We start from the raw sequence: 24,988 nt of genomic DNA, 5'->3' as shown, positions 1-24,988 counted from the left end.
AGTCAAGAGTGTGGTGCTGGAAAAGCACAGCAGGTCAGGCAACATCTGAGGAGCAGGAGAATCAACGTTATGGGCATACGCCCTTCATTGGCTCACCAGCCTCATTCCTGATGAAGGGCTTATGCCTGAAACATCGATTTTCCTGCTCCTCAGATGCTGCCTGACCTGCTGTGCTATTCCAGTACAACACTCTCAACTGTAATTGAATTAGTACAGAGCTTCTTATGAACACTTGGGAAAACATATTCATTGGTCAAGGTTAGAAGAGCTAACTGTCTGTAATGACTAACAGAAAAAAACATAATTGAATAAAGAAAACACTTGCTTTTGGTTTACAGAAGTAATCTCGACAATCCCAAGATCCATTCAAACAAATCATATGGAGTTTGCATACTCCATAAAGATCGACAGTCTCAAGCTGAAGTACAGCTGGATGAAGTACATTGTAGAGTTCATGAAACTCACTCTGTCATGAACCTGCCATCCTAATTAGGAAAAGCTTCAGGCCACTGATTTAAACAAATCCTCTGATGGAATGCAGCCAAATTTTGTTGGATGGGATATTGTTTATAATAGCCAGTGTAGATGCCTCAACTGCAAACCAAAATCCTTCTTACAGTCTGTCAAATAGCCCGTGACTTACTCCATTTCAAAAATCTACATTGGATGTTAGTGAGAATAAAAACAGCAGTAAATCTGCTGAAAGCACATAATTCAGGCTATATTTCAGAGCAGCGCTGAGGATATGATGTGTGAGTGAAGATGTTATCTTTTGAATGAGATATTGAATAAGATTGGTTTTTCCAGCTCAAGTGGACATAAACGATCCCATGGCACTATTAAGCAAAGACTTGACTTCTGTAGAACATTCAGTAAAACAAGCTAAATCAGCGTCAGAGCTTCTAGCTATTCTTTCAATCATTGTTAGTTACAATGTGCTGTTTACAGATTGACTGCCTTCACTCCAAACAACAATGATCACACTTTTAACTGAAGATTTCACAAAAACAAATCTTATTCCCATTTTGTAGTTCATCCTCACTCCAATTCTCAAGCAAATATCTGTTCTATTTTCATTCTCTGCCTCCTCATTCCATCATTCCCATGATTGTCAGCGGTCGAGGTACATTATAAAATGTGATATTGCCATATATGTTGAAGACAATCATTCATGTGAAACTGCTGTGTGGTTAAAAATGCAGATTGTAAATTCTTCCAGGGCATTTTGCCATTGAAGTTTTGAGTTATTTTAATTCAGACTGATAACACCAATTAACTGGTACTGGATTCAGGACAAAGGGGTCTGAATAAAAAAAAATCCAAAGAAGCAAGACTCGACTTTGAATGGTAAAATTGAAGACAAAAGTGAGTTCAATAGTTAAATAGTAAGTTTTCTGAGACAATGATCATTGGTGACCCAGGGTATGTCAAGTATAGGATTATAGCTTGTAGAAATAGATTGAGATCTGATAAGGGCTAGACTTGGATTTGTTTAGTTATAAAGTGTGTCAGGAGGATTTTGATGAATATACATTATAATTTGTACGCTTCTCACATTTGAGGAAGGAAGTCATAGAGCTTAAGATTCACACTGAAACCATGGAAACAGTTCAGATAAAATTACCCTCAAGAATATATATTGCACTATTATACAGTACATTGTTAATCTTGTGATAAATTAAATGTTTAGCTTTTTGACGAAAGTTCACATGTGGTTCAATTACATGAGATTTATGCAATTATATTGTTACTTCATATTGTTGTTTATTAATTGCTACATGACCCAGGAACTCATTTGAGTGATTTTCCCCATCTCTCCTTAAAATGTCAATTTTTAGCTATGCGTTTATGAAATGATGGAGTATCTCTGGTAACTTTGTTCAACTAGACATTAAGTATCCAAATGCAGGCTGTTTCAGTGCATGACTGAGAATAACTCTATTTCCACCTGATGGTCACACAATTAAACTTACAGCAGGTACTGCTGGGCTGTCATCAGCAAGTTGGTCAATTCTCTTCTTTCTGACCCAAAGCATTGAGCCCATGTGTAGGACTCCTCATGAAACCAATGCAGACACTAAATTGTATCCTGGGCTTCCTACCTAAATCGTTTGGAGGATTTAATCATGGTAATATTTAAGTAAAGCATAGCACAAAGAGATGGAAATGTGAGTAGAAATCATTGCAACAAATTAAGGGAATTGGTAGACAAATTTGAATTTATTGAAAATAAAACAAGCATTATTACTTCAATCTGAATCATTAAAGACAAGAAAATCAATTTGAGCTTGAATTGGAGTAAAGATCCTGAAAAATTATTTCATGTTCCTTACTGTAAAAAAACGATAGTATTTAGTTCCATACATTTATAAAAGCTCCCCATGTCGATATCAAATGAGCAATCTGTAAAAAATCAGTTGAGTGCATTGAAAAGATTTCTGATCAAGTACAGCAGCTGGAAAATTCAGTGCAACAGCTGAAACAAATCTTTAGACATTAGTCAATGATAGATAAAAGTCTGTCTGCTCTTTTCAAGGATATTGTTTCATTTAAGGAAAAGCATCAATTTAAAGCATCAAAGAATAGCATAGCGCAATCTATCATTGTCATGTCAGTGTTGTAACACACATTCAGCTTGCAAACTACCACGAGCATGTTACTTTAATTTCCTATCATCAGGAACAGCAAAGGATTTGATGACTAAAAATAAAATACCTCAAAAAAGGAGCAGCTCTTACAGTCACAATTTTTCCCTTTCCTTCATCTTGGATTGAGCTACAGGGAGAGGCTGAATAGGCTGGGGCTGTTTTTCCTGGAACATCAGAAACTGAGGTATGACCTTATAGAGGTTTATAAAATCATGAGGGGCATGGATGAGGTAAATAGACAAGGTCTTTTCTCTGTGGTTGGGGGAATCCAGAACTAGAGGGCCTAGGTTTAGGGTGAGAGCAGAAAAATTTAGAAGGGACCTAAGGGGCAACTTTTTCATGCAGAGGATAGTGCGCGTATGGAATGAGCTGCCAGAGGAAGTGGTGGAGGCTGGTACAATTACAACATTTAAAAGGCATCTGGATGAGTATATGAATATGCAGTGTTTAGAGGGATATGGGGCCAAGTGCTAGCAAATAGGATTAGGTTAGGTTAGGATATCTGGTCGGCATGGACGAGTTGGACCGAAGGGTCTGTTTCCGTGCTGTACATCTCTATGGCTCTATGACTAGTGTCACCGTTAATGTTAAATCACACAATGAGAAAGATAATGTCGAAGATGAAGTATCAGCTGTATATGTTAGTGAAACTTCTAAAAAGAGAAAAGTTTAGTAATCATACACATGACATGGAAAAGTAGATCTCCATATTTCCCACATTGAAATCACAGGATATCTGACATACAACATCTGAATGAGCTATGACCCCAAATTAGATATCCAAATGTATGTTATAGCCTGGCTAGGAACTGGTAACTTTTATATTTAAAGTAGGCACAGTGTGAGATCCAGGAACTTATTAAAAAGGATTCCATAGTTTCGACAAACAGGGTAGTCTTTACAGTGTAATGTATATACACCTTATATTATAACATCTAGAATTAACCTGAAATCATGTGGATAAGAGGCAATCTGTGGCCAAATGCACATTAAATAGCAAATGCAGTGAGGATAGAGCCAATCACAATGTGAGTTGAGAAACCTTAAGACTTTACAAGGAATTCTAGTTTCTTCTCTTTCAAAGACCTAGCTTTCGATTACTCTCAAAAGCCATTTGCCATGTCAATCTTAACAACTGCTTCTGTTCACCCTCCTTTCCTGGGACTATTTGCCCCTGGATTCTTGAAAATACATTCCAGCAGCTACACTCAGTCACAGCTTCAACTTTTTTGCAGTCAGTGATCTTCCCAAAGCTAGTACTGTCCTGGATTTATTCCTGAGTTCTAAGCTTGCTCAGCTGCATCAATTTATTTTGCAAGGTCAACACTCATTTCCTGCCGCACTGAACAAATAGTGACATACGGCTCATTCTGAGCCCCAACTCTGACTTCCACAACTCATCCTGAGGTTTGACTGTATGAAGTTAGCCAACTGCTCTTGAATTCTAACTGAGCCCTAGATTGCAAGGAATCAGTGTAGTTCAGTAGCCTTCTTGGCATCCAGCTAAACTGGTCTTTTCTGCATAAAGTCTGCCTCTATTATTCTGTGTCTTCTAACACAAAGTAAGTGTGATCTTTGAGCTACTCTGCATTGGCTCCTGAAATGTTTTGAGTGACCTATTGAAGTCATTGCACCAAGCCCCATTTCTGTTTTTAAAACAGAATTGAATGTAATTAATGCATTTTGGAAGACATTTGTTCCCTAATTCACTGAATACTTATATTAACAGTACAAAATGAGCACAATAAGAAGGATTTAATTACAGAAACAAAGCATAATTACTATTAATCTATAAAAGATATTGTTAATTTCACCTCATCACTAAGTAATTAATGCAAGGAAATTGAAGATTTGCCATTCCATTTGTGCTTTCATAGAAAGGGGAACCAGCAGTTTCATTGTAATCCTGGTTAAGCAACTGGGAGACATTACACTTCAAGATAACTATTTTATAGATACAGAGTCAATTCAATAATGTTTCTAGTGACAATGAAGCTTTCAGTTAACGTCAATAAAGGATCTATGATACCAGTTTGTCAAAATGGTTGCTGTGCATTGTGTAATCAAATATTTTTTGATCGGGCACTTCTTAGGTGGCAGAAGACAATGGCAAAAAATGATTGTCAGAAGCTAGTAAACATACCAGGATCAAACACAATAAGCTTACCAGTACCTGGATGAGCAGATTTTGGCTTTACATTTCTTTCATCTTTTATCTTCCCTAAATAATCATTATAAAGAATTTCTACTCATAGTTAACTGTGTTACAGTAACTGAAACCTATATTCAATGTTATTGAATTATATTGAAGAGATTGTACATAGTGGTCTATCAGACATTGAGAACTCTAATATTAGTACTACTGTATAAGAGTACTTAAACTGCAAGTGGTCTTTTGTGATAACCAATGCCAATCCAATTCAGCAGACTTTAGATACTACTTTACTGGAACTTGTAAAATATGTTTGCTCACATCTCCTTAAAATGAGTTGGGGAAATTGGCTGTCAGAACAGAAAGCAAATGTTTACTACTTTCACTTTAAGGATTCAATCCAAATTGTTACTCACCCTCCAAAACATCCTAGCTGAATTATTACTCAGTATTAATGACTGTTTAAGTTGGTCTGTAAGTACCAAGTAAAATCCAGGGAAATATGTGAATTATATGTTCTGTATGTTTCCAGACCTCTACTTGTCTCTAAGTTAGCATTCCAGTATTTCTTGCTTTTATCTTTAAAAATGAACTTGTGACTGTATGTGCACCACTCTCCATTTGAAGATTCTTAGATACAGTATATAGCTTTGATCCTCAGGTCTAGACTGTTCATGCTTAGACTAGGAACTGATGATAGATTAACCATATATCAGCATTATAATATTGAACATCTTGAGTTGACTTGCTTTAAGATTTTCATTTCTGTTTCAGGCAAAAATGTAGAATGAGGGATGTAAAGTTTTGTCTTGTCTCTCTATCAGATAGTCTGTTGGCATGCTAGACCATCCTAGTTCTGGGTTATTCAACATGACAGACCTTTAGGTAATCAGGAGCTCCAATCAGAAACAAAATTGCACTATATTTTGGAATATCTGCATCTTGTTGTCTCCATCTTGCTTAAAATACATAAGTGAGCTTGCCTGTCAGTGCAAAATATATGATCGGTGGATTTGCAGCAAGAGTTGTTGTTGCTAAGCAACTTACTATTGACAGTTACTTTCTTCATGGACATCTGCCAATCTATCTTTAGGTTTGAAGATGTCAATAACCTATTTTTACGTCCGTCCTATCCTTGGCTGTATTCACTCTGTGTGAACTTTAGTGCATCTAAAACAGAAGGGATTATATGAAGCCTTTCACAAAATGTTCAGTAAGAATGATGCAAAAGCAAGTTGAATGTTAAATATATACAGCTATAAATATCAATCTCACTGGTAAATTTAATTGCATTTTGGGTATGTTACTTCAGTGATTATTCACGTTATTATTGATTAGCATCAGTTAATAAGGGCCAACACACATGTAATGCTATTTAGAAAACTTAATACAGTAAGGAGTGAGAAAGGTCAAAGTAGACAATTTGCTTTATGTTTTAATGTTACTCTAAAATGATGCAATCATTTTTGAGTGTTACTTATATTACCACACTATTTGGTTTTTCAATATAAAATATTGCCAATCTATTGTCAAACACTGTTATATTTAATGTTAAGATTTGAAAGGTATATTTGCATTGGAAAAGGTACAATTAATATGAATAAGAATCAAATGAAAAGGGGCCAAACCGCAGGGAGAATTTAGAGAAGTTCAACCTGTAGAGTATAGAAAGAAAAAAATGTTTAGGGAAAATTAATCAACATACATAAATATTAAATTGTACACAGAAGATAATGAAGATAAAGGCAGCATAAGCCATAAAAGTTAAGGCTAGAGAAAATAAATGGAAGTGAGATAAACATAAATTTAAAATGGATATCATCAAGAATTCCTTTACTCTTAGAGTGATAAATAATTATGATTGTCTCCCAGGCTGGGAAGTCATAGAATTTTCATTTGATTTTTCCGAGTACATGAATGTTGTGACTAATGGCAAATCAATCTGAGAAATTCGTCAAGATCAGAAAAATGAGATTCTTGATATCAAAAACATCCAATTTTTCACTTGAAGTTTGATTGGTGAGATAAGTATCTTGCTAGTGAGCAGTCAGCACCCTACTTGCATGCATTCATGTTTCATTAGTACCTAAATTCATCACATTTACAGGCAATTGCCTGTTTTCCTTTGCAGCAGAGAAAGACTAAATGGCAACAATTCTCAGTGTGAAAATAAGAATGGGTACCTGGAAGCTCCACTTGCTGCTTAAGCCTATGATCTACATCTTATCCAACAGCCCTCACATTTCAGTATGGTCCAGGGCAGCAACTATCTCCACCCTCCATCCACGGGTGTTGGCATCAGACATTCACCATCATCACTGGCACATTTTGGATGACCTTAAAATACAGTTTATCACTTAAATGCTGTGTTTTAGAGAGCATCAGTACCTTACATTGCAATGCTGCTGCCAGGCCTCTTGGTACATAGGGACAGGTATTTATCTCATGCATGAAATATGTGAATCTCATGGCTTTTAGTTAGCTGTCCTAGTACAAACTCTGTCAAAACTCTGTACCCATTTGAATGCCAGCAGCACTTCTTTCTTGCCTTGCTTTTTTGTGAATTACCATGTCATTCAGAACTTAGAGGCACACTGTATTCTGTTTGCTTTGCCTCTTAGTGCAGACACAAAGTCAGGCAGACTTTGTCAGTCAGTCAATTGGTAGGACAGTCGGGATCAGTGCCCATTATGCTCCAGAGAGTGGGGCACAGCCAGTACCGCAAAGCCAACATAACCAGTTAGGAGATTAATACTAAAGCAATCAGGAGATGCACAGAGATCAGGCTGGTGTCTGGTCAGACCCCAGAAGAATACAAGTAAAATTTGCAAATTATACATTTTGGTCTGATTTGACTTACAAACTTCAAATTAGAACTCCAGCATGTCCATTTCCAAGCATTACTGTTTACTGTAACCTGCTTTTCTCATTGCATTATCAGTTTGTGCTGTCCTACCAAGTCAGGCAGAAACTGGGCCATTTTAGACAAGAACAATGATAAGATGCAATGCTGGATGTTAGGAAAGAGTAGAAATCCCTTGGATAGGGTTCCAACATGTGATAGTGTAAAGGACGAGAAGACTATACAGCTTGGTTCTTGTGGTTGCATTTTCTATGACAGTTGATCAGTCAGGTGATGATTTAACGTAAAAAGTGAGATCTGCAGATGCTGGAGATCAGAGCTGAAAATGTGTTGCTGGTTAAAGCACAGCAGATTAGGCAGCATCCAAGGAACAGGAAATTCGACGTTTCGGGCCAGAGCCCTTCATCAGGAATGATTTCGACGTTTCGGGCCAGAGCCCTTCATCAGGAATGAGTTTTTTCGACGTTTCGGGCCAGAGCCCTTCATCAGGAATGCCATTTTTCGACGTTTTGGACCAGAGCCCTTCATCAGGAATGGCCCGAAACGTCGAATTTCCTGTTCCTTGTATGCTGCCTAACCTGCTGTGATGATTTAAAGTAGCAAAATATTTATGAATGTGAGCTTCTATTTCCAATGAAATGTTACTAGTGTCACCTGCATGCCCTCAGAAGCTGTTTCTCATTTCCCTCCCATTACATATACTGTCAAGGGCCATTCATAGCTAGCAGCGAGTGAACAATAATAATAGTAACTTTAATAAAGGCACTAGCAGCAGAAATCCTGGCAGTGGTGAGTACTGCTGCTGATGATGACTGCAAGATAATGTGAGAACCACAGAAGTTGGTGCATATTTAATGAGGTGTGCAGTGAAGAATTACGTGAGATGCCTTGCTAGCACTTAGTAAGATAAACCTGTGAAACTCCACAAAATTGACACTTGCTTGATTTTTGGTAAATTTCAGTTTGCTCAAGATACAATTGGATGGCGGGTCAGGGAACTCAGTAATGAGCTAAAAGACCTTTCTTCATATGCCCTTACCTTTCTCTTATTCTTATAACCATACTATTTCAAATCCGGGGACTCATGCTTTGAATAGCTGCCTTGGATGTTTTGTGTTTGTAAATTTGAAGACATGAGAAGTTCCTTCTTGAGTCCCATTTTGACATTAATTTGATATTGGATTGCATCATTCGAAAACTTTCAATCATACATGTGGATTTTGCTAAGTCTCAGTTGTTGCATTCACTTTTTAGTGGGTTTACACCAGGGCATGTTTTGTAATATAAGATGCATAAGGTGTAACTAATGAAGGCTAGAAAATATACTATATTGATATTCTAAATACTTGGGACAACTTTGGCTGGAAAGGTCTCTGCTTATTTTAATGCAGTCATTCTAGACCATAAATATAGGAGCATAATTAGGCCATTCAGCCCATCGAGTCTGCCCCACCATGTGATCCCTATTCTTCTGCCTTCTCCCCATAATTCTTGGTCCCCTTACCAATCAAGAACCCATCTATATCTTAAATACACTCAATGACTTGACCTCCACAGCCGTCTGTGGCAATGAGTTCTACTGATTAACCAATCTGACTGAAGAAATTCTTTGTCATCTCAGTTCTATAGGGTCATCCCTTACTCTGGGACTGCACCCTAGGTCCTACTCTCTTCTACTGGTGGAAACATCTTCTCCACATCTACTCTATCTAGCTGTCTCAGTATTCTGTAAATTTCAATTAGATCTCCCCATATTCTTCTAAACGCCATTGAGGACAGATCCAGAGTCCTCAACTTCTCTTCATATGACAAGTCTTCTTCCCCAGGGTCATTCTTGTAAACTTTCTCTGGGCACCCTTCAATGCCAGCACATCCTTCCTTAGGTATGGGGCCCAAAACTGCTCACAATATTCCAAATGCTGTCTCACAATATCCTTATATGGCCTCAGCAGCACATTCTCACTTCTTCTATTCTAGCCCTCTTGAAATGAAGCTTAAAAATGTGTTGCTGGAAATCCACAGCAGGTTAGGCATCATCAAAGGAACAGGAGAATCGACGTTTCGGGCATAAACCCTTCTCCAGGAATGAGGATTCTCCTGTTCCTTTGATACTGCCTGACCTGTTGCGCTTTTCCAGCAACACATTTTTAAGCTCTGATCTCCAGCATCTGCAGTCCTCACTTTCTCCTCTTGAAATGAATGCTAACATTGCATTTGCTTTCCTAATCGTCATTGAACCTGCAAATTAACCCGTAGAGAATCTTGAAGTAGGAGTCCTAAGTCCCTTTTTACCTGAGCTTTCTGAAGCCTTTTCCACTTTAGAAAATAATCTAAGCCTTTATTCTTCCTACCAAAGTGCATGATCACATTTTGTCCCACATTATATTCTATCTGCCAGTTCTTTGCCCACTCTCCTAATTTGTCCAGGTTCTTCTGCAATCTTTTCATTTCCTCCACACTAGCTGTTCCTCCAACTATCTTTGTTTCATCTGCAAACTTAACAACGGTTCCTTCAGTTCCTTTGTCCAGATCACTAATGTATGGTGATTAATGACTAATTTACCTTCTGAATTACTTACTGCACTTCCATGTTAACTTTGTGTGTTTCAGGAACAAGTACACCCAGATCCCTTTGTGCTGCACATTTTTGGAGTCCCACTCTACTTAAATAATACTTTACTTTTTGATTCTTCTGACCAAATGCATGGTCTTACACTTTCCTACATTAAACTTTACCTGCCAGGTTTTTGTCCATTTCCAGCAATCAGCCTTGCATACTAATCAGTTTTCAACAGGGTATACACGATTTATTTTTTCATTTGGCAGAGGGAATCCCCTTATTACATTCATTGGCCATCTGTGAGTACAAATGTTAATTTATTACTTTAATGTATTGTTCAGAGTTTAGCCATAATACGGCATTTTATCTAATGCCAAAAAGCTTATTTTATTTCCTATATGTCCAATCAGATTCCTTATATCCTCATCACAGCATGCCCTCCCACCTATTTTTGCATCATCATAAAATTTGGGTATATTATACTGTTTTTAACTGTTTAAAGGAAGGGGCAGAACTTGAACTCATTAATATAGGTAGTTAAAAATTTAGGCTGTAGGATAGATCCTTATGGTATTCCATTAATTATATCTTTTCAACCTGAAAAAGATCCATTCATCCTGACTATCTGTCTTCTATTTGTTAACTAATCCTCAATCCAGGATGACACATTATCCCACAACCTTGAGCTCCTATCTTGTGAAATAGACATCATGTGACACTTTATTTTATCCCTTCTGAAAATCCAAATGCACTACATCTACTGACTCGTCTTTATCAATTTTGCTTTTTGTCCCTCAATGAACTCAAGAAAATTTGTCAAACCTAATTTTCCATTCACAAAACCATGTTGACTATGTTTGATTGTGTCTAGCATTATTAAATGTCCTTCTATTTCTTTCTTAATTGGACATTTATAAAAAGCTGAAAGGGTTAGGTGATAGGAGTATGTTTCCCTGGTTTAAAGTCCAGAGCCAGGCTTTATAGCCTCAGAATATGGGGTACACCATTTATGAATGAGGTGAGAAAATAATTTTTCACTTAGAGGGTGGCTAGTCTGTGGAATTTACTACCAGAGAAGGCTGCAGAGACTAGGTCACTGAGTGTGTTTGGATTAATTTTTAGATATTAAATGTATTAAGGTATAAGAAGAGAAAGTAGGAATATGACATTGAGGTAAAGGACCAGCTATGATTATATTAAATGGCAGAGCATGCTGAAAGAGCCAAATGCCTACTCTTGCTCCTAGTTTTATGATTATTTATTAATGCTGCAATACAGCAGTACATTACTTAAATTACATAAAGTTTGTTAAGTAGGACCCCATTAGTGAGGCTATTTCCACAAGGGAGAGTAATACTGGAGACCGTATGAGAGTGTAATATGATAATGGAGGAATCTGTTTGAGAGGTCAGAGGTCTCAACAATTGGCTGCTAAGCCAATGCAAGATCGGCACAATCTCTTCCAGAGAAGACACACTGCACCACTAATCAATCAGGCTGTGGCAAGACCGCTGGTAAGCCTACCCCTGGAACCTTATCCCAAGTGAAGAAGTGCATAATAATTCAGAAACAGAAACTCATTATTGATTGTGAAACAGTGATCTGATGGCCTAGTTGATAGTGTGATAACATGAAATGTGAAATTGTTCATAAACATAATTGCTTGCTTTTTTTCTCACCAGGTAGATTAAAACACACATATAATTGTCAAGGGGAGTATAGAGATGTTTCTTCATCTGTCAGAGGGACTCCCCATGTCACATACATCTGACATACATTTGAGTACCAATGCTAATTTATCAATGTTACTTTCTGGATTGTTCAGAGATTGCATCCAAACGTATTTTACCTACTGCTACAACAATTATGTTATTTCCTGTAACATAAGAAACTGGTCACGGATATCACAATATTAAAGAATCCAACAGAAATTTATTACAGTTAACAAATAGACAAATATTACATCCTTAGGCATTTATGTGACAAGAGTAGCATTAAGTTATTCGTTTATGACAGAGGAGACTGGAATGGGTAAAGAAAGGAATTGGGAATGGATGGATCAATCCTTCTGTTGAAAACAAACTCAAAGCTTTCTATACAATAGTGAAGATATTGAATTTAAGATATTAAAGACTAGCGATCTGTCCCATGGAAAACTAACCACATCCTTGTCTACCTCTTACGCCACTGGACTTGAGCAGTGAAAAGAGGAAGAAAAAGATGAGATTCATTGGATACAGTGTAATCATTCAAGTCTGAAATATGTCAAACCAAGTCATTTCTACTTTTAGTAATGTCATCATTTTAGGACGATGTTAGAATGTGAAAGCAAATGTATGTGAAGTGGGAAAACCATAGGTATAAACATTATATTTGAAATATAAAACAGCGATCAAACACTAAAAAACAATTATAATTATTTTAACATTAAACTACTTTATCTTCCATTTTTTCTGTTCCAAAGGAATGTATAAAAATGATGACAGTGGTGTTGAGGAAACAGCTAATGTAAGTCGGGCTGCTTTATACCGGTGGTATTGTCAAGTAGTTTACAAGTTAATTTGGATGTCAAGATCTGGGTGTCAAATTTGGTACACTGAAGATGAGCTGAGTTGCATTCTGCAATGTTTATAACTGATGAATATGCAAGTCTAGTTGCTGAACAGTTTGCAGAGTTTGGCTTTACACTGCAGTGTTTTGAATAGTTCATTTGCCGTGGTGTGGAATTATCTAAATAATTTATTGTTGTATCACCAGTGACAGCAGTTATCCAATAAGTTACCAAACCTCCCGGGGTAGTTTTGCATATGATTAACCTGGAAGATATTAGTGCCTTCTATTTCAGAGGCAGGCACAACAGAGGCCAACTCTCTCTCAATATTGTCTGAGCTGGAATGCTCACCTCATTGTAATCCATAACATCCCATTGCAGCACCTCCAGTTAAAAGTGAGAGACCTATGAAGCAGATTCCTGGGGTTTCTCTCCATTCTTCTGGTTGCTGCAAACTCAAACATCCATATGCAAGTGAGTACCAGTTCCTTTAATTAGAACTCTTTCGTTTGACAGATCCATCATGCAACCTTACCCACATTGCCTGAGGCACCAATGTCATGGCTCAGTTAAAAAGCTTTGCCAAGCTTGCTCATTCAACGTTCAGATTCCCCACCTTTACATGGTCTTGTCAATTGCCCAAGTATTTCGTTGATAAATTTCAAGAAAAGATGAAAGCAAAAGAGGCAAGCTGACATTTGAATGAGCACTAAATAAAATCAGCAGTCCTCACTTTTGCCTTACTAATTAAAATCAGGCTGACTAAATCAGGGAAATTTCAGTCAATCATGATTTTAACCTGATAAATATACAAGCTCACCTTTTCCATAACCTACTTCTGGGATAGTCTCACCAAGTTTTATTTTTATTTTCCTATTTAGTACAGAGTTGCAATTAACTTACTTAACCCCCAGTTAGAAAGTAAACAAGAGCCATTTCCAAGTGATATAATAATAAAATGCACTACAACCACACATACAAAATAAAGGAAATTAGCTTACATAGAATGTGGGGACTAAGGGGTACTTAGTGCAATAGGATGATAACAGGTTAGTTTTTTACAACCTTCAAGTGATGACAGTGAAACATGGATCCCAACTGTTGTCCTGTTTTCTCGAGAGAGAGAGAGAGAGAGAGAGAGAGATGAAGCTTGCAGATACCTTTGATTTCCAGTCAACTGTTTTCCCAAGTTTATTCATCACCAGTGTTTTGTTGAGATTCGGGGAGACAAAAGGAGAGAGTAGTTTGCCATACTCTTTGCTGTAATCAGTTAATGTTGTTTCTTCCCCCTTTGTTGCTCAAAGAAGAATACTGAAATATGCTTTTTTTGTATATTTCAAGTCTAGCTCCATTGTCTTTTCTAAACTGAACACTCCATAAGTAAACTTCCACCTCCAATATTAGGTCAGCAACTTGTCCATGAAAGTCATAGGTATAAATGTCAAATGATGAAAATTAAATATTGATAGCCTATTTGATCATAATTACTATAACAAAATATTTCTAAATTTTATGAATTACTTGTCTTGTATTTTTAAAGTGTATAAAGCTTTAGAAAACAGTAGAAATTTAAGAACAATATTCATTAATTCCATAATCTTTCATATATCCATTTCCTTTCTTTTAGGATGGGCAAACCCCAGATGAATTATGTAATCAATCCACATCACATGAAATGGAAAATAAAGCAGTTAAAGAGATAGACAATGAAAATACAAAAAAAAGTGAGGAAGCTACTAAAACAAAAGGAAGGCATGAAAGAAATGAAAAAGATGAGGATAGTGCTAAGACAAAAGACATCAAGGGTAAAGAAAAAGAAGAAAGACTGAAGAGCAAAGAGATAAAGGGGAAAAACAAAGAGGAGAAAGAGAAGAGCAGTGAGTTGCAAGCAAGGGGAAAAGAAGAAAAATTGACTAAATCCAAAGAAAAAACATCAAAGGAAATCATCAAAGAGGAAAGATACTCTAAGACAAGGAGTGACTCAAAAGACTTTAAGCACGATGAAAACTGCTCCAGCCCTTCTGTGACAAACTCTAGTAAGTGCTGTTCAACACAATGTAAAGATTCATCCAGTGCACAAAACATTGAGGAGAAAAAACAGCCAAAAGCTTCAGAAACACAAACAACTCCGACCATTTATGATGAGTCAATAGAAAAAGTAAGGAACAATGATCCAAACATAATTGAAGTGAATTTAAATAATGCAGAGAGAATAAACAATGACATTTTAATACGTTTTGCTGATGCATTGAAAGAAAACACTATTGTGAAAACCTTTAGCTTTGCCAATACTCATGCGGATGACCATGTTGCTTTTGCTGTTGCTGGTGTGTTAAGGACAAACAAAAGCATAACAAACCTCAACCTGGAATCCAACTACATTTCTGGCAAAGGCGTCATTGCTATCATGAGAGCTTTGCAGCAGAATAATGTACTGACAGAGTTCAGATTCCACAATCAGCGTCACATATTTGGAGGGCAGGTCGAGATGGATATTGCCAAACTTTTAAAAGAAAATACCACCCTTCTTAAGCTGGGCTACCATTTTGAGTTGGCAGGGCCACGTATGACTGTGACAAACTTATTAAGTAGGAACATGGATAAACAAAGGCAAAAACGTTTACAGGAGCAAAGACAGGGGCAAGCAGGGGACAAAAAACAAGCACTTGAAGTCCCAAAGACACCTGGCATGCAAAAATCACCTAAACCTTCTCCACAATCTTCCCCCAGAAGTTCACCTTGGTCATCCCCTAAACCAACCCCAAAGAAGGCTGCTAGACATGCACCACCACCAGCTCCTCCTCCTCCTCCTCCTCCCCCAGTCCTGCCAGAAAAAGCCAACTCTGTGACTCAGAACCACAAATTACAAAGCAAGAGGACTGGAGAGGAACATGAGGAGACCAAGAAGCTAAGAAATTCCTTGACGCCTGTATCTGAAAGAAAGTTGGAAGACAGGCCACCAGCTCAAGAACAGAATTCAAGAGATCAGCTTCTGGCTGCCATTCGAGGGAGCAATAAGAAAAACTTAAGGAAGGTACATGACTAATTTTTCTATATTTTCTATTGGGAGATCTTGCATTGGCATTTCTTGAAAGCAGTGAGAAATGATAAATACATTCTCTGGAGAATGCATACAAACATGGAAGCTGAAAGGTCAATTTTTCATCCATCAAAGTGCAGTAAGTTGAAATTCTATGAACTAAGAGGTAAATGCAATGTTTTACCCTATAAAACAGCTTCTCAGAAAGCAAATGTAATGTGAAATGTTATTTTGTAGAAGTGAAGTATTTGTAAACCACGTTGAAGAACAAGATTGCAATACAAATTTAAAGCCAAATTTTGGTGGAGCTCATAAAGTCTCTAAAACCTAATTCAAGACATTTATATCATGTATGATTTTGTGAAGAAAACAATAATGGCATATTTATAACACTCCATAATACAAAACATTGGACCCTCAGGCACTGAGTATATAAATAAGGGGACTAGAAAGAGAAGGATTAGTGAGGAAAATGGTTTTAAACCAGACAAGGATGTTTCAACAACGAGGAACTGGATAGTGAATTGCAGAGGATAAGAGTATAATAATTGATTGAGCATCCATTATATGTGCAATAAGTGGAAATGAGGCAAAGTAAAGTTAGGAAATGGAATATTCCTGTAAAGACCTAAAAAATATAGTTTGCAATAAAGCCATGAAAAGGTTTGTAAAGGAAAGTGAAAGTTTTAAAGTTGGCAAACTGGGGTGGACAGAGGGCGAGTAGAGTTTGGAGTCTGGATCTTTATGGAGTTATGGTCTGCAGCATTAAGGTTAGTGAATGATGGTTACAAGGGAAGAGAGCTGGAAAGACACAGAAGAAGTCAAACATTGGAGTGATGAAAACAATGATTAGACACAGTTTTGGTGAGAAAAACGAACAGCTGGGGGCAGAAACAGACAACAAAAATTGGGGGAAAAGTGGTTTTCTGTAGAATTAGTTATACAGCACAGCACAGAAACAGCATTGCACCACTGTTTATGCACAAATGAATTACTTACGTAAAGGCTTTGTTAAATGATCAGAAATGGAACAGGCGGTTGAACTTGAGATGAAATAGGATGTTAATAATTTACATTAAATGAGCTTGAAATAGCAGCAAGAAAATTAAGGACAGAGACTTGGAGATGTTGACAGGAACAAAACAGGATAGTCTAGTTTAACTGGCATTTTGATGGAAATCAGTATGAGTCATCCAAACCTTGATAGCAGGTAAGAAATTAGGGGCAAGAACCTACATTCACACAGTTCTAATTAACAAAGAAGTGAATCTATTGATGATTGTTTGGTATCTATATAAGAGTATTACAAAAACATAGTTATTCTTTAAGTTTCTACATATAAATAACCTTTCATGTTGGCTTATGATTTGATCTGAGTTTCTTTGAATATTTCTTCAAGTTTAAAAATTTCCAATACATTTTGTTCTTTTTTAAGCAAGAAACTTCACATTTGTCATTAACTATATAGGCAATGACTATCAATATACTTTGAAGTGTTTTAAAAGAGATTTTACTCCAAATGATAATGAACACAATCATAAATAAAGAATCATTAGAGTACTTCAAACTTTTGCAATAATAGCTTTGTCAATTATTTTATAAAATAAAAATAATTTTAAAATGTCCTGTTATGTAGCTTTAATGTCGGAAGTCTTCTGATGATACTTCACAAAAGTGTAATCATAAAACAATGGCCACAAGTCAATGAATAAGATATTAAGGGGGATGATCAAAAGCTTTGATTAAAATATAGTTTAAGGTCAGTGCTAAAGAATCAGAGGGAGATGAGGAGATAGAAAGATTTGTAGACAAGTTGCTGAGAAGAGGGACCAGATGATTGAAGGCATGGTCTCTAATGGTGGGAATGAAAGGTCTGGGAATCACAAGGCATGAGAATCAGAGAAATACAGAGTTAACCAATAGTGGTTATAACCTAAAAAAAGTACGATGGGTGGTGTTGGGGGAATGGTAAGCCAATGTAGCTTAGCCAGGGAAGCATTACATTAGTTAAATCAGAGTTGGCAAAAACATGGAACAGAATTACAGTAAAAGAACTGTAGAAGCAGAGGTAAAAGAGAGTAATGATATGGAGGAATAAGTAGATTATCTTTGTGATGGATCCGAAGTTCATCTCAGACTCAAATAGAATGCTGAGAATGTGAGGAATCTGGCTCAACCTAAGATAGTGATAAAGAATGGAATTTATGACTGCGGCTAAAATTGATAGCTTTGACTTTCTCAAAGATTAAGTAGAGATTTTTTTTTAAGATTTGAAGTTGGATAAATAGTTTTACAACTGAAAGGGTGTAAGACTGAAGTCAGAAATGGTGGAGAAGTTGAGCTGGGTATTAACAGTGTACACAATGCAACTGATCGCTTGTCTTTGAATAACATTGCTAAACAGAGTTAAAACAACAACAGGTTTATTTGGAAATACAAGCTTTTGGAGTGCTGCTCCTTCGTCAAGTAGCGAGCTACTGAAAGCATGTACTTCCAAATAAACATGTTGGACTATGACTCGTTTTGGTGAACGTGAGGACTCTGGAGATCAGAGTCAAGATTAGAGTGGTGCTGGAAAACCACAGCAGGTCAGGCAGCATCGAATGAGCAGGAAATCGATGTTCTGGGCAGGAACCTACATCAGGAATGAGCACATTTCTGACGATGGGCTCCTGCCCAAAATGTCAATTTTCCTGCTCCTCAGATGCTGCCTGACCTGCTACGCTTTTCCAGCAGCATTCTAATCTATAACTGGTTTTGTGTGATTTTCAACTTTGTCCATCCTAGTCCAACAATGCTAATTCCCCATTATTGCTAAACAGCAGGATGCAAATAACAAAGAAGCAGGCAACAAGGAAAGTTAGGTCTATGCAACAACTGAGCTGACACCATGAGTGCAGGAGGAGCAACCAGATGCTCTAGCAAATATTGCTTAGTCAGCAGGGAACCAAGTAAGAGCATTACTATTGAACTGAGCAACAGAAAAGAGTTATTATTTTAGTTATAAACCAACCATTTACTTGAAGAATTGAGTAATTTTGAGTTCAAATTTCAAAATTTTACTTCTAAAAATGTTAAGGAATGTTCAGGTCATTCCAATAAATGTCAGATCACAAAGAGTGAAATTGGAAAATGTGCTACTTTATGATAAGAGTTACAATATACATGCAAGAAATTGTTGAAATATAATGGAATTCATGTGTCTTGGTATCCTTTTCCTATTGAGTGAAAGAAATTTTCTAAAGGAAACTGCTTTCTGAAAGATGGCTTTTGTGCTTTAAGCCAGAAAATATATTCATTTCGGGGATGTGCTCGAAACTGGGCCATTATGAGCTCTAATTTTAACTGCAGAGGAGAGTTTGTCTGTAAATTCACAACTGCTTATAAATCAATATAAGGCTAATTGTTGTTGTTACATGTTTGATTGCTCAGTTGTGATTTGCTGTTGTATGATTTTGGTGGCACAGTGGTTCAGTGGGGTCCCAGATTTGATTCCCACCTCGGGTGACTGCCTGTGTGGAGCTTGCACGTTCTGCCCGTGTCTGCATGGGTTCCCTCTGGATACTCTGGTTTCGTCTTACAATCCAAAAATGTGCAGGTTAGGTGAATTGGCTATACTAAATTGCCTGTAGTGTTCAGGGATGTGTAGGTTAGGTGCATTTGTCAGGGGTAAGTGTAAGGGAATAGGTCTGGGTGGGTTACTCTTCAGAAGATTGGTGTGGACTTGTTCCGCCAAAATGGCCTGTTTCCACACTGTAGGGATTCAATGATTATCATGTTTTATACAATCAGGTCCAATATTGCACATTTTAATATCATTCTTTCCTGTTTAATGGATACAGTAGAATTCCTTGGCTTGGAATGTTGAACTGAAAATGTGAGGTGGCTATGAAGACTAGGATTTGAATCCTGATTTCATTCTCCTGGGTCCTTACTTACCCCTTTCTACTCAAAGTTTCCTGCATTTGGAAAAGATGCCTCTTTGTGCTAACGTTGTATAGCAACTGAATGTTCAATTGATTATCATAGGAAAATAGTAACTCAAAACTTCATGTCCTGTTTCTCAGAAAACCTTTTAGATAGAACAGCTTGGGTCTGCCCCAACTGTGCTATTCTGATATTCCTGATATATCATGTATTATGTGAAGACACCAGAAAAACAGTAAATTGTGTGGACACCCTTAGCTCGAAGTCACACCTCGTTACATAGATCAAAGTTCAGATTGCAATATTCTAGTATCGAGAAATGCTTACTTACAATAGAAAGCTCAGGATGTATTTTTCTACAGGAAGAAGTTTGGGGACAGCCTAATCTTATGCATTTGTAATCTCAGGTGTCCTAGTAGTTGTAAAATATGTTGCATTACTATTGATTGGCAACTGTCACATGGCTATTTTTCCACACAAAGGATTTGGAAATGAACTGTATCAACAGAAGCAGGATGAACAAATGACCAGAGATCATTTTGCTAGATGACTTTATTATAAATGCTAGGTTGAACTCAAATACTCACAAATAAACACATTTGTTAACAGAATTCTTTATTCATATGATATGGGCATTGCTGGTTTGGCCAGCATTTATTGCCCATCCCTTGTTGCCCTTGAGAAGGTTGCCTTCTTGAACAGCTGCAGTCCATTTAGTATAAGTAAACCCACAATACTGTAGGGGAGAGTTCCAGCATATTGACCAGCATTACTGAAGGATATGTTTCCAAGTCTGAATGATGAATGGTTTAGATGGGAACTTATAGGTGGTTTTCCCCTGTACCTTCTGACCCTGTCCTTCCAGATGGATTTGGAAGGTGCTCTCTAAGGACCTTTGGTTAATTTCTGCAGTGCATCTAATAGATGCGACGCTTTGTTGATTCTGAGAGTTGGTGATGGACAATGTTTCCTCAGATTTCTAGCAACTTCATTTTGGTTAGGGCTTTTTGATGCCACAATAAGTCAAATGTGACCTTGATGTCAATGGGCAACAGTCCCTCTAATTTCTTTTCCTTGCAGCAGAGACCTCTAAGGTCAGTGGGTGGCAATGGTTTCTGAAAGTAAATGTTAATATGTCATCGTGCTGACCAATAGTTTTGGACATCCCAGTACCTGCACATTTTAGAGGGAATACTAGTCAGGGAACAGTAATTAGCTGGGTTGGATTTGTACCTCTTTTTTTTTGTGTACAATACATATCTGGGCAATTGCAGACCATCAGATAGATGCCAGTGTTGTAGCTGTACTGGAACAGCTTAGCTAGGCACTTGACATGTTTTGAAGCTCAAGTCTTCTGAAGTGTTGTTTGAAAGTTGGCTGGGCCCATAGCCTTTTGAATATCCAGTGTATCCACATAGAATGAATTAACAAAATGAAAACTGACATCTGTGATGCCAAATTTCTGGAGGATGCCAAGATAGATCATTCACTTAGTCTTTCTGATTGAAGGTTTTTTTCAAAATGGACATGTGAGCATTTGGGCATCAATGCAGGGGTAGTTTTTGCTTCTGGTTATCTGAACATGGAACCATGGCGCTTCCTAATGTGATGGCGTCCACCAATGGAAAGTTCTCGGACCTCGTTGCCTAAATTAAAATTGCCAACTAACTGATCTTATTGAATGACGGAACAGGCTTGAGGGGCTGAAAGCCTTACTTCTGCATCTATTTTGTATGTCCCTGAAATTGCTGTTGTCAGTTAAGCAGCCCAGGGGCAGGACTCCACTGGGGAACTCTTCCAACATAGATCTCAAGGATCCCATCCACCCCCATCTCCTGTGAAATCTACCATTATCTTGAGCTTTCTAATCAGGCTGCGGAAATATACATCAGCCCAGTTTCTACTACTGTCCATTGCCTTATATTGCAACCTGACTGATAAATATTTCATGTTTTTTAAAAACAAACTATTTGATTACCTATAATGTTCAATTCGATTTGTTACAATTGTTTGAAATACTTTTCTAATAATTTTTTTTACTGGTTTTAGGTTGAAGTTCCAAAGTTGCTACAGTAAGAAGATGTGCCATTATCTGCTGTTGGAGATGCTCCATTAATCCTTATATAAGTCAAATTCACCATTTAGCTAAAGCTTCATTGATACAATGTTCTCATTCTGATCATTTGAACGACTTATTGTTACAGCCTTGTTTGAGGCCATGTGAAAAGATGAAAACATTTTGAAGAACTTCCTCAAATTGTATTGCTTGATCTTACTATTTTTCCACTGTGGCTTTTACACTTTTAATAAATCTTGTAACTTGCCTATAGTTTGGTTTTCTGCTACAACAGCTTTCCATTGGTTGTAATTTCCTGATGTTCCCACCTCAATTCTTTACCTCAATTTTATCGTTACTTTAATTGACATATTTGTGAAACGTCTATCTTACCTGAACATTGCATTTTTGATACACATTCTCTTCTTTGCTAAAATAACGATCATATGACCTTTTTAACCTTGCTCCTTTCATGAAACAATGACACCATCAGACTGATATGCCACTTGGTCATCTCTCCTAATTTTTACATGCATTTATTAACCTTCCTTCCCCTCTGGGACAGTAGCTTGGCTGATGCCTTGTAATTCTAGATACACAGTGTAATCCTCAAGCTGACCTTCCATGATCAGAGGTAAGGACATATAATGATGGTTAAAAAGCTTTAACAGTCTTCTTAGAAATAGGTATTACAACTTAAAATTCTTATTACCTGTTTCCCTTATATCTTATCTAGTTCTATTTGCAATGACTATTTTCAGTGGAAAAAACGAGCAATGTCTTAACCCTAAAGGAATTGTAAATATTTGGCTGGTTTGGTTTTCTATGTAATATTTTAATATGTAATATGAGAACATTTGTAAATGTATGCTTTCTGCACACAAGAGATACACAAGCAGGAATCATGTAACTTCCATTCTATGCCTAATGTACCATTTATAGAAATAATACAAAATACAGTAAACAGCACAATAAAAAAGCTGTTGATTCTTCTGACTAAAAGCATTTTTTTCCTTGTATGTCAAGTACATTTGGTTTACTGTCTCTTGTCTGTCAGTAAAAGCTATATCTGTGCTAATGTGGAACATGTAATATTCTTTTATCTTTTGATTATTTTTGTAAATATAAAACCATATTTCATTTCATGTGTAAAATGCATATCAATATAGGAAACAAATATGTTAATTCAAAAAATGAGCTTAACTCAATTGCAGAATTGTCTTGACATGAACATTTCCTTTTGACACACAGTAAAAATGTATAAACAATCATAGTGATACGAAAGCAAGTTTTCAGGTAATAATTATGTTTCTCATTGTGAATGATGCCAAATTTAAATAAAAATCATTTATGAGAAAAAAAAAGCATAATCTGTGGTTAGTAAGTTCTGCATTTTACAAAATACACACAGAATAACTATTGCCTACATATCAGGTCTGTCATTTGTAATATTACACATATTAACATTACAGAATGCAAACTGTATAGAATTAAAGATCTCCTAAGTAGTTGCTTTAAACATTTTCAACAATAACATATTGTTGTCATAGCAGACATGCAAGTTCTCTATCAGATTCCAGTGTTCCATGAAGTTGTTGTTTATATGCATGTGCAGAGATTTTCAATGTTTTAAACAGAAATCTCCATTTCTTGATATACAATAACAATTCGCATGCCATTGCTTACATTTTAAATTATTTTGTTAGAAAATTATTTTGTTAGTAAAGCTCCATCATTAACTGCCTTGTTGCAAACAGGCAGCACAGAGTGTAGATTTAGAAGCAGTAAATCTATTTGACTCTGGGATTTACAGAACATGCAGAGAGAGGTGCTCAATGCAGTGAGTATTCATTACTACTATCACATTTTGCCTATTCATCCATGGAACAGTTAGGTTGTGAAGTCCTTTGGAATGGTCTGAGGATACGTAGAGCTCTATATAAATACCAATTTTTATCCAATTTCCTGTACAACAGCAGTCATTGCACTTCAAAAATAATCAGTTAGCTGTGAGCCACTTGGGAGGTCCTGAGAGCATTTGAATTATTTTTGCAAAGATGAAGTGCGATCTGACAGTGATTTACTGCTGTATTTCATTAGGTTGTTGCAGGCAGGCCCAGCGTCTTTTAGCAATGACATTTAATAGGTCAGAAAGCCTACTTTAATAAACTGCGTATGGTGATCCACACTTCTCAATTTACTTTGCTCACTGAAAATGTTTTAGCCTTGTATCATTGCAATCCTTCTCCCCAGAGAGCAGAAAAATATTTACCTTCCCTAAAAGGGATATGACTCAGTGGTGAGTAGATTTGATAGTTCACAGTTCCCAGTGGCACACAATACAGAGTACTTCATTGCAAAGCACTTTCGTGTAATCTTTTGGATAAGGTTATTTTTTATATAGCTATTCCTGGTAATATGTCTCACCTAGGATCTTATTTTTCTAGAAGCTTGAACAGTTTTTCTTCATCACTTGAAATACAATCATAAAGACAATGCTATCCAAAAATATGTCTCTATGTTACCAAAGCCCCAGAATGCAGGAACAGAAAATAAGACTGGTACGTATAGAATCAGTTAATGGGCTAATGTGACAGTCAAATTGTTTGAGTGGTACAGTCTGTACAGCACAACAAACCCACAATAGGTAACAAAATCCTGTTTTGTTTTGCTGATTAAACATGATGAAATTATGGTAGTTTTCAACAGATTGCATTTTTGCTTTAAAACTACTTCATCCTTCAGTTCTAACAGTGAAAGCATCCCTTTTTGAATTCAACATCCAAGTCAACAAGATCCTGCAACTTACCACTTACTTATCTAAAAGGCATACATTAAGTATTATGAACAATTACTTATTTTGACTCTCCCATGTCCCATCAGCTCCAAATTTCAATACAGGCTTAGTCCAAGCAAAGCAATGTTTGGTGAGATTGACTGCCCTTGACTTCAAGACAGCATTTGACTGAACACCAAAGGACACTAGTAAAACTCCAGTCAGTAGCAATAAGAGGGAAAACTAGAATCATACTAGAATCATATCTGTACAATGGAAGGTGGCTGTACACATTGGTGGCTAATCAGCTCAGCCCAAGGATATTGCTGCAGGTATTCTTCTTGACAGACTTAGGTCCAACTATCATTAGCTGAATCATCGACATATTTCCTTTGTCATTAGATCAAGGATGAAT

General features: G+C 36.8%; 1 protein-coding gene across 1 annotated transcript in view; it reads left to right on the top strand.

The window, feature by feature from the left end:
• LOC132828194 (leiomodin-1-like) overlaps nucleotides 1–23,119 on the top strand; it is a 35,854-nt gene extending 12,735 nt beyond the window's left edge. The window contains exons 2-3 of the mRNA XM_060845135.1: nucleotides 14,402–15,808; nucleotides 21,791–23,119. Coding sequence (XP_060701118.1) covers nucleotides 14,402–15,808; nucleotides 21,791–21,817 — 1,434 coding nt within the window. The 3' untranslated portion in view covers nucleotides 21,818–23,119. The remainder of the gene's footprint in view (nucleotides 1–14,401; nucleotides 15,809–21,790) is intronic.
• The last annotated feature ends 1,869 nt before the right edge of the window (nucleotides 23,120–24,988 follow it).

Source organism: Hemiscyllium ocellatum, chromosome 26 (assembly GCF_020745735.1).
Source record: "Hemiscyllium ocellatum isolate sHemOce1 chromosome 26, sHemOce1.pat.X.cur, whole genome shotgun sequence".
Classification (NCBI taxonomy): domain Eukaryota; kingdom Metazoa; phylum Chordata; class Chondrichthyes; order Orectolobiformes; family Hemiscylliidae; genus Hemiscyllium; species Hemiscyllium ocellatum.
The sequence above is the reverse complement of the archived record's forward strand: the minus strand, read 5'-3'. Positions and strand labels throughout refer to the sequence as shown.